The sequence below is a fragment of the Drosophila serrata genome, unplaced genomic scaffold (genome assembly GCF_035046125.1).
Source record: "Drosophila serrata isolate PLE 108 unplaced genomic scaffold, ASM3504612v1 contig_17, whole genome shotgun sequence".
In the NCBI taxonomy this organism is placed as follows: Eukaryota; Metazoa; Arthropoda; class Insecta; order Diptera; family Drosophilidae; genus Drosophila; species Drosophila serrata.
Window position 1 is genome coordinate 138,322 of NW_028256915.1, and position 16,272 is coordinate 154,593.

Below are 16,272 nucleotides of genomic sequence, written 5' to 3' on the forward strand. Positions count from 1 at the left end.
ATTTCATGCATCATACAGATACATAAAGAATATATAGATATTTCCCCATTGAACGTGGCCCGGCCAGACAACATAAAAAGTGGAAGAAGCAGCCACTGATTAGTATCTAAAAGGGGGAATGGGGGAGCAAGGATCTGGGAGCCTAGAGCATGGAGCATGTATCACGGTGGATGATACGGTTGCGGTTGCTCGGATGCCTCGTTGCCCGCCAGCTGTAGATGTTGCAGGAGCTGTGGCAGTGAAAAACTTTTGATTAAGCTGCAGTTATGGCAGGTTGTTAGAGCGGAGAGCTGCTGCAGCAAGCTTTTGTTTTGCTTGCTAGCTCGTTAGTTTGTTTTGATTTTACCTCCAGCGACCCTTACCCTAGACAGCCACACATGACAGATGCTTGAGGCAACATTGTCTACCATTAGGTGCTTGCCAGTGACAAATTTCCCCATCGAACTTCCTCCACAGGCAGCAGGAGCGGCAGCTCGAATAAACTTTTGCATACAACTTTAATGATTTTTGTTGAAAAAGAAGCGAACTAAGCAGCGGCGGCGTTTTCAATAAGCAAACCCAAAAACCCCAGCACCACCGATTGCCCTCCGGCTAACCCCATAAAATATTACTTTTCTATCAACAAAAGTTGCCGGGCCACTCAATTCGAAACCATTTTCCAAACTATCATCATCATCGAGTGGAGAAAGCATCATAAAAATCGCTCTTCATGTGCGCCGCAGAGGCGAAGGCCAGCAGGACGAGCTGGGAGCGAGGACGACTGCCATAACAAAGCCATAAAACGTAGTTTTAATTGCATTTTCGTTGTTCCGTTTTATGTAGTTCGACCGGCGAATGCATAAAAACAACAACTGACCATAGTGGAGCAGGACAGAACTGAAAGCTCAGGCTCCAGCTCCGGCTCCGGCTCCGGCTCCGGCTCCGGCTGGTTCGATGCGCCGCATTCTAATTGCACGAGGATGGGCTGGAGGAGTGCCGGAGGGGTGGGGATTTGGGGAAGGCACTTACGGCTTGACTGGATCTCTGGATCCTTGTCCCTGTCCCTGTTCCTCCTGCCCCTGCCCCGTCGCTGGCTCTCTGCGAATTTCGCTTTGCTCACTTAGCGCTCGGGCATCATAAACTAACGCAGTTTATGGGTCCATGCACCCAGCCGCACACCCTCATAGCCACCCCCACACACATTGACAGGGGGAGGCGGGAGGCTGGGACCCAGTGGTAGTGCCCAGAGAGCACTTGGCCAAGTTGGCACTTTCGGGCATTGCATATGCGTAGGCGACACTGCGGCTAGTCTCGACCCCATCATGCCCCCGCTCCTAGTCCGCCATGCACGACTTGCTCTGGCGCTAAAATTTGCGGTTTAACGTTGCCACTGGCGCCTGTCGACTCTCAACTGTCGCTGCAGTATCCTGCTGCTCCTGCTCCTGCCCGCAACTTGGGGTCGTCCTCGGAGGACACTTTGTCATAAGCAATCGTGAAGGCTAATTGTGTCGAGGCAGGCATCTTTTGATTCCAAACGGCGGGCGTCGGACAAGGGGGAGAGAAAAAGAGAGCCAGATTTAATTAACATTTTGACTCTCAAAGGCTTCGGCTTTTGGCAACATTTAAATTTCAAATTATGTGCGCTAATTACGCGGCCAAAAGAGCCGTCTGGGAGGCTGCAAGGATGCGAGGAGGCTGCTGGGAAACCTTTCTGGCGCTAATAATTAGCCAGACTTTTGTGCAGAGTCAGAGATGCCTTAGTTGGGATGCTGTGCCGGCAGTCATGTGGCTGCCGGAGAATGCTTTGCCGTTGCGAACGAAGTTATATTTTCGTGAATTTCCCACATTTTTTCCTCTGCTGGCAGCCGCCTCATAAATGGCCAGAAGTTCATTAACCAACCAACGGAAAGCTGGCGAGACTGGGCCTGGGCTTCATCACTGCATCGGATGCCTGATCAATATGTGTGCATGCAGCCTGCTGCACTGATTTCTGTTTGTTGTTTTTGCAGACAGAAGCCGCAGTCAAAGCCGCCCGATGGACGTGGCTGCCACATCTGCGGGCTTCCATTGATAAACCCTTCAAAAAACGGAGAGAGAGAATGTCGAGAATGAAGTGGAGTGGAGTGAAGTTGCCCAGGGAGAGGATGGATAGCTTTCGTTGGAGAGAATAACCTGCATGATGCTTAGTCGGGCTCTGCCTTTGAGACAGCGCCCTGCTTGAGCTGAAAACATTTTCCAATTTATTAAGCCACGCCACATCAATCATTCATCACGGGGGCGGAGGACGTGCGACTAAATGAACATTTTTCGGTTAAACATTGGTTTAAATTTTGCGGCGTCACAGTGCCCTGTCCCGCATCACTGTCAACAACAACAACATGGCTCTGGCATTGGTATAAAATCCACACGGCTTCAGTTCATCGACCACTTAATTTATCCAGCTGAGCTTTGAGCAAGCCAAAGCGCATTTGTGTGTTGTCTGGCCAAGAGCGATGAAGGGAGCGATTCCAGCATGCCTTTGGTCAGACAGAGAAATGCACTTAATTGCCGCTGGACCTCCTCCTCCTCCTCCTCCTGCTTAGGGACCCAATTGCATTTAAAAAAAAAAAATCCTGGCCAAAAGCGCGCTACACCATTCGCCATTCGTTGGCATTTAGAAGTGGCTTCTGCTCCAGCGGCAGCAGTCGTTCATTATGCATTAATGTAAATACGGTAAATGTTGTCCAATCATTAACATAATTGAATTACAAACAAGTCCAATCGCGGCCAGAGCCCCGAATTTCCAGCTCGGCTCTGCGCCATGCGCGTGCATAAATCGCAATTTTAATTACTCGCCCCTGACTAATGGATTGTTCCGAAAAAACACAAAGGAAACGCGGCAGCGGGGGAATCCCGGGACTACGACATTAAATATTTCATATTGTGGGAGGGCCCGAAAGGCTCACTCTCCCCCCGCCCCTTCTGGTTATATAAAGCAATTGAATTTTGCAGTTAAAAGCTTCAATCATTTTCAATTGCCGCAAACTAATGGCTGATTATAAAATATTCATGCGACAAGCGGCAGGCGATGAGACGACAGACTTCCGAGCGGCGCGGTGGCTAATGACAGGGCCTGGCCAGGCATTCAGACCCGGCTGATGAGCCAATCTAAGGTCGGGATAGGGTCGGGAAGGACGATGGGGCCAGGAAGCCCAGGGGCGTGCTCGAAGCCGCCCCTTTCAAACTATGTCTGTGTGGTGCAAATAAATTACACCTGCGAGAGCAAGCGAAAGGGTCTGTCTCTCCTTCTGGCTGATTATTGATTTGCTCGGGTTTCTGCGGTCTTCTGGAGGGGGGGCCACTCGACTCGAGCATTCGGTATAAAGCCCTCAATTAAGTTTTATTTTAATGCATTTCATTTGAACGTCTTTAAATGGGATTTTTCGTTGCCCTGGCACGGGCATATTACTCATTTGCCATAAACCGAAAGGTGACCACAACACGTAGTCGTCCCAAACCCCAGCCACATCCACATCCACAACCATATCCACAACCATATCCACCATCGCATCCCAACCCGCTCTCGTTGCCGATACCACTGCGAGGAGTGGATGAACGGAGGGCGAGAGAGCGTTGGGTGAGGAGGGAGAACGTTAAGTGTTGGCTGGCCAGAATCGACATGGGTCGCTTGGGTGAGATTTAAGCTTTAATGATGCATGAAGCGGCACAGGATGTGGCTGCCCAGTCGTGGGTAAAAGGCAATGAGCCCAAATGGCCAGGGATGACGGAAGAGGAGGCCAAGAGGAGGCCGAGAGGAGGCCGAGAGGAGGCCGAGAGGAGGCTGGGAGGAGCGACAGGAGCGACAGGAGATGGGCTTGCATATTGAGTGGCATTTAAATGCTTGAAAATGCTACGCTGGCCAAATGTGTTTTGGGAGGTGTTTATGAAGAGGTCCTTGGCCACCAAACGAAAGCTGATTGAATTTGAGGGGGCAGCAACCACCGATTTAATGGACTTTCCTGCTAATACCATTAACGCCAAAATCTGTTTCAGCCAAGCACTCGTCTTAGCCAGATATTACTTTATTTAAGACCCGTCTTTTTCTCTCTTCTTCTCTCTTGCAGATGAACCGTGCTTTACAGCTGAAGCCAGCTGAAAATGAAAGTCGCAGCGGTAAGTAATCACCTGCCATATTCATTTATGACCCCAGAACCGTGGACTCCCTGCCATAAAATCAATTTGCGCACAACAAATCAGGAGGACTCGCTCACCATAGGTGACCCAAAACAAATAATTGTGGAAAAACTTGACCCGTCTTCTGTGCAAAGTTTTTGTGCAAAAGCACTCAGCCGAAAAGTGCAGAGCCAGCTAAAGTTTTTCTCTATCCCCAGCCCCCAGCCCCAGTTCCAGTCCCTCCCCTAGTCCTAGTCCTAGCCATCCACATTCATCCCCAAAGCCCGCATCGCTATTTTCTCTCTGCTATTTTCAACACCTACAACACACGTCAGCAAAAATTACGGGCGCACTTCGATAAACTGTCAAAACTGTCTGCAAAAATTTGACATTTCACAAAAAAAAAGAAAAGCGTACCTCGAAAAAATACTTGGGCACACGGCAGAGAAATGGGGAAGCGTTGAGCAAAACAACGTTGAACTGTCAATGGCAGTCAGCCCTGGAAAATGGGCCAGAAGAGCGGGCGACGCGACGGTCGGCGGACGGCGGACGGCGGACAGGCCTCGATGGCCAGGGCGCCATATTGTTTTTACTGGGCCCATCACACAGTTGTCGTGCTTCACGCTTGTTTGTGACAGCCCATCGACCCAAAGAGCCCCCGCCCACGAACGGCCCCGCATGGCAGAAAAAGAATGATAAAGATTTGCATAATTTACACAGCACTTCAAGTTTGTTTTTTGGGTCAGAGCCGTGGCTCTGCTCGGCTCGAGTAGTTGTTGCTTTGATAAACTTATTGACAGCCTCATTATGCAGCAGCTTCAAAGTAATTTCAATATTTCTCCCCCAGCTGCCTGGCTGGGCTTATTCCCCACTCCTGGCAGCTCCCCAGGACCTCCATTCCGGCCCAGGGGTGCAGTGGCACAAAAGTATGCTACACATTTCGCAATCAACTCTGCACTGCCCCCGGGCCAGAGTCGACTGGAAGTCAGTGCACTCGGCAATCTCCTAAGACATTTCGCAGCTGGCAGCGCTTATCACTGCGGAGCAGAGAATTGCAGAGCGCCCAAAACGTCCATTGCACAAATTGCTTGTGCACTCGCTTCCATCCTCGCTTCCAGGACTCGGAGGACGGACACAGCCATTGCTCATAACAGTCGCTGTCGCTGGTGGCTGTGGCAAAAACCTTGACAAAGTTGATGTGTCAAATCAGCAGCCAGCCAGCCAGCCAGTCAGTCAGTCAGTTAGGACCCTCCTCCGGATGACCTTTAAACTTTGGCAAAGGACATGAAGGCACTAATCGTTACGTTGCTCCCTTCATTCATCCGTTCTCCAGCTCTGGCTCCTGCTCCAGCTCCTGCTCCGGCTTCGATTTCGCTTTGCTGCGCTCCTTTTGGCCCTCTTTCTGGTCTCTCTCGCAGCCACTCGCTGGCTCGGCGGCAACAATTTAAACTTTTCTGATCCGCTGGGTTTGAAAACTTGAAGCAAGTCGACTTGACTCTGAGTCGACGACTCCACTCGACTCAACTTGCCGGCAATCTGTCCGCACAATTGTGGACCTGGACCTAGTGCCTAGCACTAGGGCCGAGCAAAGGCCAAACCAAACCATCGGCGACGCAATCAAGTCGACATTTTTGTTAGTTGCTTTGTTTGCCCGCTCCTTGCCCACTTGCCTCTCTCGAGTCGGAACAAATTTCTAAGAAATTAAAGCGCTAAACTTTTTCGGGCCGCTATCAGCACAGCACTTGGCAACTCAGCAGCGAGTCCTGCGACTTTTGACTTGGACTGTTTGTGCCTTGTGTGTGTAGGTATGCATGAGGAGGGGATCTTCGGCTTTGGCTTTGGCTTTGGCTTGGGCCAAAATGCAATTAGACAAGGACAAGTTTAATTGCCGGCCTCGGTCTTGGCCTCAACCAGAGCAGGGTCCTGCTCCTGCAGGCTGCTGCAAGTTCTTGCCCGCTGACATTTGCATTTTTCAGCCGCACAAAGAAATTTAATTTATTTAAACTCAAATCAAGCATGAAATTCGGGCAAAGTGCGAAGGTCGAAGGGATGGGGGGATATGAATACATTTATTAGTGTTGACAAGTGCTGATTTGGAAGGGATTCAGGCCCGAGTCCCTCGTCGCAGAACCCTTCCGCTCCTCAATCTCGGCCTGCTAACTTCATCAATTTTAACTTAGTGAGGGAAGCAGCATTGTTGACATGTCTACGCTTTGACCAGGCCCAGGACCAAAACCTACATGAACTCGAGTACGATTTGTTGCCTTTGTCTCTTGTCCTTTGTCCTCCAGTCCTTCAGTCCTGTGTGTCCGTCCTCTGTCCCGACAATGTTCGTCGCATTTGCAATCTTCAGTGCCATATCTAAGTCTGATGACTTTCATTTCATTGGCAGGACACACTCCCACACACACACACACACTGGCTGCCTTGCTTAGTTATTTATCTTGATATTCCACACACACACACCACACAGAGACATATACAGGGACACACCATGCTTCATCATTATCAAAACTCATATTGTCGTCTGCCTTTGCTCCGGCTCCTTCCCCACTCTTTGGTCCTCGCGTAATTTGTACTTGTCTAACACGTAATGATGTCACGTAAATTGCATACGTTCGCTCACGGTTACAGTTACGTTGACGTGTTACGTTTGATATTCGTCTGCTGCAGGCGAGCAGCGACTTAAAGTCAAATTAATATCACTCATACCTGCGCCGGTGTACGAAAAGAAGCCGTTTCAGCCTCGTCCTCGGGACACACAAACATAAATTGCGAAATCCCGCCATTTCCGAGCACGCTGGCGAGGAACCCGGCCCAGATTTATGCTCCTAACTACGCATTAATTTCCTTACCTTTATCCATCCCGGCTCGTCTCCCCGCTTGACTCCTTGTCACACGTCAGTAAATCAGATGCCGCTCCTTAGCCACTTCCCGTCTCGCCTCATTCATCATACTTATAAATATTCATTTCCTGCGGCCCTCGGCCTCTGCCTGCGGAGAATATGTGGGGGATGATTGCAAAAGATTAAAAATCAACTCCATAAAAATTTTTTCACAGCATCCTCCCCCAATGATAAATGGCACACGAAAATTAACAAAACCCATACGCATACGCATACAGAAGGTACATTATCGGTGGAGAATGGTTCCCGAAGGGAAAACTTTCGGGGACCTCATTATAGACAACGTCTCATCAAATTGAAAAGCAATGAGCTATGAAACAGAACCCTCCTCCCGGATAGTGTGCGGCCTGCGAAAAGTTTCTGGGCGAAAAACTAATAATAATAATACGCAGTGTTGGTCGCTCCCCGAAAAACTTTTCGCATTTCGTTTGCTGCCACTCACATTCACTCTCAGACTCGCTGCCTTTTACGCCTGATTACGCATTTGAATTGTATTCGCCGCCAATTGGCAAAAGTTCTTCCGCCTCTGACCATAAAAGGCCAGAGTAGACGAGCGGAAGTTCACTTTTTCCCCCACCTGCCACCTGCCACCTGACGGCGACCTTATTAGTGTCAACATTTTTATGGCAGCCCTCGCAATTTGATTAGCGCGAATAAAGAGCGACAAATTCAATTGAATTTGTAATATAGATTGACTGCCGATGATGATTGGCTTCGTCTTCAGCTGCGGCTGTGACCGCGACTTCCTTTCACATGTGTTTCTTTCTCCTGGGGGGTGCAAATTAAAAGGAATCGGGATGCGCGGGATACGCGGGATGCTGGGATATTCGCCACTAAGCCCCAAATAACAAAGCCTTCGAGCCCAGACAAAAGGCATAAATAAAGCCAAGCCAGCGGAGGCAGCATCTACGCCTAACAGCAGACATCAATTTCTGCCTCTCTGCGTTTTTCTTTTTCCTTCCTCATCTTTTTCCCATCCTCTGAGCAGAGGAGGAGCTCAATTCTTTAATCAGCTTAAATTCACACGTACCAAAAGCGACGCACAGCCATTGATTGGAGGCTTACCCCCCAGCTCGTCCTTCCCCTTTCCCCCATCCGCACCTTCCTTTTCTCTGGCTCTTTGCTTTTCTCTTCTCGGAGACTGCGTTGCTTTTATCAAAGCCAGTTCAAAGGCTCGTATGTGTATTTAGGCTTTTATTGTTTTTGACCTTTTTTTCCCTGCGAGACGAAATAAAAATCGATTTTTTTCGCACACAAACACACACACACAGCTGCACAGACAACTCACGCACAAAATTGAGAGGGAAAAAGAGCGAAAAGCGAGGGAAAGCGAAGGAAAAGCCAGCTCAAATAAAAGTAAATCACAAGCATCGCTGCTGGCAGCATTCACAAGTTCAAATAAGCGATAATAAGTATTTATGGGCGGGGCAAACAGATTCCATTCCATTCGTATGTAAGACCCAAAACTGCCTGCTAAATGCGTTTTAATGTTTTTTAAACTTTTGCCCCTGTCCTGCGCTGGCTCTTAAATATTTAAGTATACTCTTAGGCGATTCGGCGATTCCAGCGGCTGTATAGTTTCCTTTTCCGTTTTCCTTTCCTTTCCCTGCTCCTGTCACTGTCCCACTTCCCCTCCCTCTATTGACAGTTCGTTTCGGCCTGCGCATCATTTTTCTTCGTTGCTTGATTTTGTTTTTACGAGCGACTGAAGCCTGTCAATTGGCTGAATGCCTCGTAAAAATGCCAGAGGCCTACAAGGAAACTTCGCTTCAAAAAGGAAAACAAAACTGGGCCAGCAGAAGAAGAGAGGACGATTTGTTATGTTTTCTCAGCGCAGCGCCAACAGGAAACGGAAAGGCACACAACGACTCTCCTCCCATCTCTCTCACTCTCCTCTGTCTCTGTCTCTGTTTTGTTTTTAGTTTGTTATTTTGTTTTCCTTGGGCCGCTGCTTAGGCCTGCCAAATGTCATCATTAGCGTTTCAATTGCCATTTTAGTCCGTGACACTTGAAACATTTGCATAAAATACCAAAAGTCAAGTTTGTTGACGTAGATATATATTTTTGATGGGAAGAAGCCGGCTGGCTCCCTGATGCTTGGCTTACCTGTGACAGTAAGGAGCTGGAGTGGAGTTGGAGTCGCCTAAATAATACTCTAACCTTCGATAATACCCGATGCTGTGTTCATTGATTCCATTCCCTGTTAAGCTCAGATCCTTCGAAGGAAACCATTAAAATATTCTCTTCTGGCATACGATGTCCCTTCATCCAATTTATGAGCCATTCAGCCTTATTGAATAGCGTTGATAGGGCTTGGCCATTCTCATTTCCGGCCCGTGTGGCCTTTCTTCCTCGAGCCAGGTGCTTCCCGCTGGACATGGCACAAAAATATTCTCTTTAGCCGATCTTATCGGGGCGGCAATTGTCTGACGCTTTTTGCCCTGGGTTCAGCTTTTCGGGTGTCTTCATTTTTGTTTTGGCCAAGGGCCAATGATAAGCGACACGCAAACGCGACACTTTCGTGTGACGAGGTCGGGGGTCGGGAGGGAGGTGCCATTGTGGCCGCAATCAATAGTCTTGGATGAGCGAAGGGCACGGGGCACGGAACACGGGGCACGGGGCGTATGTGTAATATAAAAAGTAATTATTTCTTATGCAATATGGGCGCCCGGTCTGGATAAGCATCTGTAACAGCATTTTATTGCAGCGGACGGGGCAAGGGCGGATGGAGGCGCATTGTTTTTAATTGTTTGTCGTGGCAGAGTTGCCAGGCTTCTTTTTGCAACACAGCGAATGCAATATAGATCGTAATCTTAATTGCATTTAGAGTGCCCCGCATTGTAGGTTAATAATCATAAATGTTATGGTAATAGTTACGAGTGGTGGGTCAGCTGGGCGGCATGACTGGGGCGTGGCAGGTGCAGAGCATTTCAGTTATTGTCGAGCGTTTCACTTACAGTTGTTTGTTGTGGTCGCAACAAAGTCAGTGTGGGTAACTTATTAAAAAAGGCTGACGGGGAACGACTGGAGCCATATCAATTACATTAAAAAATAATGCTCAAATAGGACTCGCAGCTTCAAGCAATAAATAAAGGAAGGAAACTACAGGATATATATACTTTTAATAAGATTAATTTTGTTATTCCAAAGTGGTATTAGTTTTAGTCATTTAATTTAAACGCGTTACACATCTTTATACTTTATATTGTCCCTAGTGCTCAGATCATATCGGTTATACTATATAAATTCTTAATCAGAGTCTTTCGTCGATGGCAGCCAAATAAATGTAAATGGTATTAGTTTTAGTCATTTAATTTAAACGCGTTACACATCTTTATACTTTACGTTGTCCCTAGTGCTCAGATCATATCGGTTATACTATATAAATTCTTAATCTGAGTCTTTCGTCGATGGCAGCCAAATAAATGTAAATCCCTGGGGCAGGAACTGATTTCCAAAACATATAAAATATTCAACAAAGTTAAAGCAAGCAGGATCCTTCGGTTCGCTTCGACCAATCTAATTTTTCATGTCCTGCTTTATATCCTGCACCAGCAGCTTCCCTTTGAGTGTTGCCAACCACATTGTCCCTCCTTGCTTTGGCGTGTTGTGGAGTGATTGACCTAGCTCTGGGCCATTTATGCTCACGGGGCGAGGGAGGGAAAGCAAGCAAGCCAGCAGCGCAGCCAGCTAGCAAAACAAAGCAGGACATTGCAGTGGAAGGAATATAAGCTGCACATATTTTAAACGCAGTTAGCGGGAGGAGCGGATGGATCCCGAAATCCTTCGGAATCATGCACATGACTTTGAAGCGACTTTGAGCGCCGCAAACGCTGTGCGGAGCAAGGACAGGCGCAGAACAACACGTGAGGAACATTAATCTTGTCTGCACCACTGCCGCCGAGGCGAGTCAGGACTGTCTCCGAGGCAGGACGAGTATCCCTGCTTAATGAGCTGTGGGTCCGGCTGGGCATTAAAAATTATGAAAGCACTGGCAAAAAACTGCTTTTGCAGAAAATGCATTTAAAATGCAATAATAAAAATGATAATGGCATTATAATACTAAACACAGACCAGCGCTCGTTGTTAGAAACAATGCCCCGAGGAGGCAGCAGAGCGCATTTGATGGCAGAAAGTATGCTACATTACTTGCAGCTCGTTAATTTTTATAGATTTTCCCGCTGCCACGATGCCACGATGCCATGCTGCTGTAGTCGTCCCAATATGATGTGTCGCTTTTTCCACCTCCAACGCCTCCCCCTTCAGCCCCATCACAATATTGATTTCCCCTAAATTAACACACGCAGAGAAAACTTGTCGCGGGAATAAAAACAAAAATGCGACCGAAAACTTGTTTCTCCTTCTAGCTGCTACTGCTACTGCTGTTGTTTTCGCTCCCCCGTTGTTATTTTTATGAGACCTCTCATATTATTATTTTACTTTTGGCTTCGACTCTTGGCTTTAATGTGCCGAATTTCCACGCAAACACCCCAGCGCCAAACTGGCCAAAACATGTCTTTGCTTTCTGGCAAAACCCCCCGGCCTGCGACCCTGCTCCTTCGCCGCTTCTATTAACTTATCAAGATTTGTAAAGTATATGAGCCGAGCAAGCGCCTCCTTTGTGCAGCTCTGCTCAAGTGAGTGGAGCAAGGAACGCATAAAACTGCTATCTGTCTCCTTTACACGTCCCCGTCCGGGAATGGGCCAGAGATATGGCCAAATGGCGTGTTGGCAGGCCACAAGGAGCTGTGGTCGATAGGAGCCATGCGGTCGCTTAATACATTAGAGGAGTCGCCCAGGATATGGAAATTATCGAGGGGCTCCCGGTCCGCTTCTGTGAGTCAGTGATGTAGTTACTCTTCACACTCGGGCGTCACGAACGTGTCACAAATGCACCGACTTTGCACCGACTTTAAGCCAAGTTTCTGCAGTACGCTTACTAGCAAATTAAACTGAATTCGATATATAGTAAGTTGGAACTAGTATGCACATCTCATAGCGCGTTTTAAAGACAATAGAAAAAGTAAGATGTGTAGCAGGCCAGTTAGCATCCGTATGCTCTGGTCACATTAATTGAGAAGTTACGCTCTCATGAGAGATCATGAGAGAGCGACTCTAGTAAAAAGAGGGTTGAGCAGCAGATTACTGTTTAAACGAGAGGTTTAGAAGAAACAACAAACGAAAAGTGTAAATCAGAACTGAAGAAGAAATATAGAATATAAATAAAGAGAAAGAATCGAAAAAACATTCTGTCACAGATGGTTATTAATCTTCTTCATTATAAGATGCATTCAAATATTATTAATTATACCCAAGGACACGATCACTAAATTGCAACCTCCAGCATTTGACACTTTAATTGACATACAGGACCCGGGTTTAATTAAAGGAACATTTCTTTGAGTTCAATTCCTGATTTCCTTGATGCACTGTACCATATTCACTGTTGGCGACCCACTGCAAGGCTATTGTTTTCGTCTAACCCGGATTGAACGTTGGATGTGTGCGAGGTTGTGTTTTTGTTTTGTTTATGCAGGACTATGGAGGGGTCAGTGCTTAGTGGGCTGTGGGGCAGGACACCCAGCAGGCGGTGCTCACTGCTAACTGACTCGACAGCTGCCCGGGCGCCTAAGCCTTCAATAACAGGAGCTCCAGCACCAGCACCAGCAGCAAACTAAACTTTTTAGCCTTTTTGTTATGACCAGGATCAGGGGAGCGTAGCCGAAGCAGCAGCAACAACAACAACAACAGGGCCAGAACAACAAACAGCCAGAAGAATTTATATGATAAGCGTAGGACAGGCAAGCGTTTCGGGGTCCGTCAACGTGAACTCCAGGGCCACAGCTCAACGGGTCCGGCTCCGGCTCCGGCTTCGGCTCCGGTCATGTCCATTGAGTCTCAGTGGGGAAACTCTTTTCGCTCGAGAGAGAGGGATACGAAATATGACAGCAGCAGGAGGCCTTTTGTTCTCCTCCTCAGTAGACAAACAACATCAAAAATAACAACAGACAACAACAACTGTAAGTCCAATATGTACGCTTTAAGCATAGCATATTAGTTTGTTCAGGATGGGGATGGATCGGGTCCTGCTCTGAAAAGTGAAAAAGAGGATTCCCAAACAGCCAGCAGACAGAGATGGAGAGCGGCTCGGCCTGAGCCTGATGTAGTTTGTTGTGTGAAGACAACAACAACAACAACAACGTCAAATATTGTTTGTAAAGCCAAATGCATGCAAGTGGGGGAGGAGCAGGAGCAGGAGCAGGAGCAGGAGCAGGAATGTGGAAACGACGGAGGGCAGACAAAGGCTCCATCGTGCGGGTCAGCGAGCTCCGCTGCATGACTTGCTGCATTGCATAGATAGATGGATGGATGGATGGATGGATGGATGGATGGATAGATGGATAGATGGATGACCGTCTGAATGGATGACTCGCCTGTGTCCACGCCCATTCTCCAAATATACTATATATATGTAGATATAGATGGACGCTTGACTACGGCCATGTTTTGTTGCAGGCCACATTTGCCTCAGGCAAATATCATCGCTGCACACACACACACTGTGGCAGGGTTCCAAAACAACAAGCGATTTGCAGGAGCCGCCAGTTCATCGAAGTGGATTGCCGAGCTTTAAGTTAACTCCTGCAACTCCGGCACACTAAGCTGCCAGGGAGGCAGTCAGATGCCAAGGGCTTCGATTAGCCACCTTATCAGCTCGTTTCGCCCGCAAATTGCAGCACAGTGTGGGAACAGGTCCACCTGGACGGGCAAAAAGTTATTTGATGAATGCCCGTAGTTGGTCCTTGGACTGTAACTTTGGCTATAACTTGCAATTTGTGCCATGCAATTATGAGTTTTCTTCAAAACAGTTTTCATCTTCTCCAGGATATAATGTTGCCTGAACGAGTCTGCCTCTGTGCTTTCTGTCGGTCTGTGTGCATTGTTTTTAATGTTCTCTGGCAGAGCAAATGTAATGCAATATAAGACAAAAAAAAAGAAGAAAATAACAAAAAAGGACGAGGACGAAGAGGAAAAAATGAGCAAACGGCATTAAAAGGAAATGCTCACTTTCAAGTTGTTTGTCTCTCGGTCCCCTCTCCCTTTGGGCACACAATTGTCGAGAAGAAGGAAGGGTCCTGCTGCGCCCCTGCCCGTTGCCTTTCAGCTCTATCTTGTTTGCCTCAAGTTGCACATTTTCTTGTTGCACTGTTTGACGTAATTATAATTGAAGTGAAGTCATGAACGAGTTTCAGTTTCCTATCCCGTCTGGGTCTGGGTCTGCAGCTTGCTCTCTTTCTGCCTTCCGCCATAATGAGCATGTTAACAGGCAGACAATGGCACTCAAATGCGAGTGTGGTCTGAGCCATAAGCTCCATCATAATTTTATTACCCTTCTGTGCACCGTGGACCGCCTGAATGTCGTTTCAAAGTCAAACGCGTCGCCTTGCCAACTTTCAATTAAGCTAGCTCACATATACTATACATTTTCAGCCAAAGGACCCCATCAAATCTAATTTTTATATCGCGTTGTCAGCTTAATCATTTATTTATTAATTGCCAAAAGCATCGATTTTATGATACGGCGGCACACACACTTTTCATTATCTAAGTAGATTCTTAGCAATCAAACAACATGATGGGCATTATCCTGTTTTGTAATTAAAACCATGCGCGTTTCGCCTTCGTATATTTGATGAAGTCTCCATCCTTCACTACAAGGATCTCCCTCTGAGTCACTCTGTGACTGACTAAATGTGCGAATTTCATTACGCTGATGAGTTTATAGTGCCGGCAGCTTGAACAGAGCAGAGCGAACAGTTGTGTTTTATAACCACGAAGCTCTTGGCTAATTATTATTTGGCATTTAGTTTCCGCTGCCAGATTGGACACACGCTCTTCTCATTTGATTGGCGTGGCAGCTGTTGCCGCTCCAAGATTGTCTCCATTATATGGCGAAACTGGGGTCCTGGGGCCCGAATCCGTTTTTCCATCTCATCCCGGTCGCATGAGGACACATGTGGGTGGATGGCAAAGTGACATAAATATGCAAGTAAGCTCCTTAAAGCGCCCCTGCTCCTCCACGGCCAGGCAGCCACAGCCAGAAACGAACTGTGAAAACTTATTAAAATTACACAGGAAGAGGAAGACGGCAGGAGAAGGACTCTCTCTCTCTCTCGGTCCCTTTAAGCCCGGCCTGCATAAGCAATGAGACCCACTGGAACGGACAAACGATAAATTTCTGGCCAAGAGTTACGTCTGCCGGCAATAATTGCAACTGAATTTTAAAAGAATTATGCACGTGCAATTAAATAAGGCGACAGCGCTTGAAAGTGTGCAACGGGATAATGCAATAATAACAACAATAAATGCTGCTCTTAGGGAGCCCGACCGAGCTCCCTGACAGTTATTGTTGTGTATTTAACTGTGGCCGCCTTCCACCAAGCAGCATGCAAATTAACTTTCAATTTCCTAGCTCCTAGCTGAGGGCGCCTCTTCAGGCAGTGACGCAGACGGAGGAGACAATCAAAACTAATTTGCATAAATGTTGCCAAGGCAAAAAACCCAAAAATAGCTGACTACTCCGCTCCAGTTGTTGCCGCTAGTTTGGCCAACGACCCAGAGAGAGGGGGAGAGAGAGAACAAGGCACTCGGTCGGGGGAGACAGACGTGAATTTGCGAAACAAAAAGTCTAAATTAATAAGTTTCTGGCCAGGAGAGGGAACAATAAAGAACAGGGCGCCCGGGCCAAGGAGTTGGCAGTTGGCCGGACTCCCTCTGAAATAAATTACTGCTAGAGATCCTGCCCCGTCATCTCTCACACTGACAGCAGGACAGGACCAGGACAGGACAGCCGTAGGGAAGGGCAGGAACTGCAGGCTGTGGACAGCTTCTCATCCCTGCTCCTCGCTCCATTTCTGGCCATTGTCCGAGTCCACTTTGTCCTGTCCTTGGGCCGGGGAGTGGTGCGGCGTCAGAAGACATCAATAAAATGGCGACCACCAGCGGCATTCGCAAAATGCAAAAATGCTTTAATGCACCAAAGGATGCTCGGGAAATTTAAGAACGCTTGTTTTATTTTCGCATCCCCAATGCCCATGACGATCCCTAGGACAATTCCCATTTCCAGGGGTCACAAATGTCCTTGGCAAAGGGCGAGTATCGACAGCTATCATCATAAATCCGCTCCTTCTTCCTCCTTCCTATTCCCGCTTCTTCATTCATTTTCAATTTTTGC

The 16,272-nt window shown here is 47.6% G+C and overlaps 1 protein-coding gene across 9 annotated transcripts in view; it reads left to right on the plus strand.

Annotated features, from left to right (window-relative positions):
- The window catches only part of bru3 (CUGBP Elav-like family member bruno 3), a 129,991-nt gene that overhangs the window by 25,179 nt on the left and 88,540 nt on the right, over positions 1-16,272 (plus strand). For all 9 annotated transcript variants that reach the window (XM_020960148.2, XM_020960152.2, XM_086828465.1 and 6 more), the window contains one exon: positions 4,083-4,131. In XM_020960148.2, the coding sequence (XP_020815807.1) occupies positions 4,083-4,131 (49 nt within the window). The remainder of the gene's footprint in view (positions 1-4,082; positions 4,132-16,272) is intronic.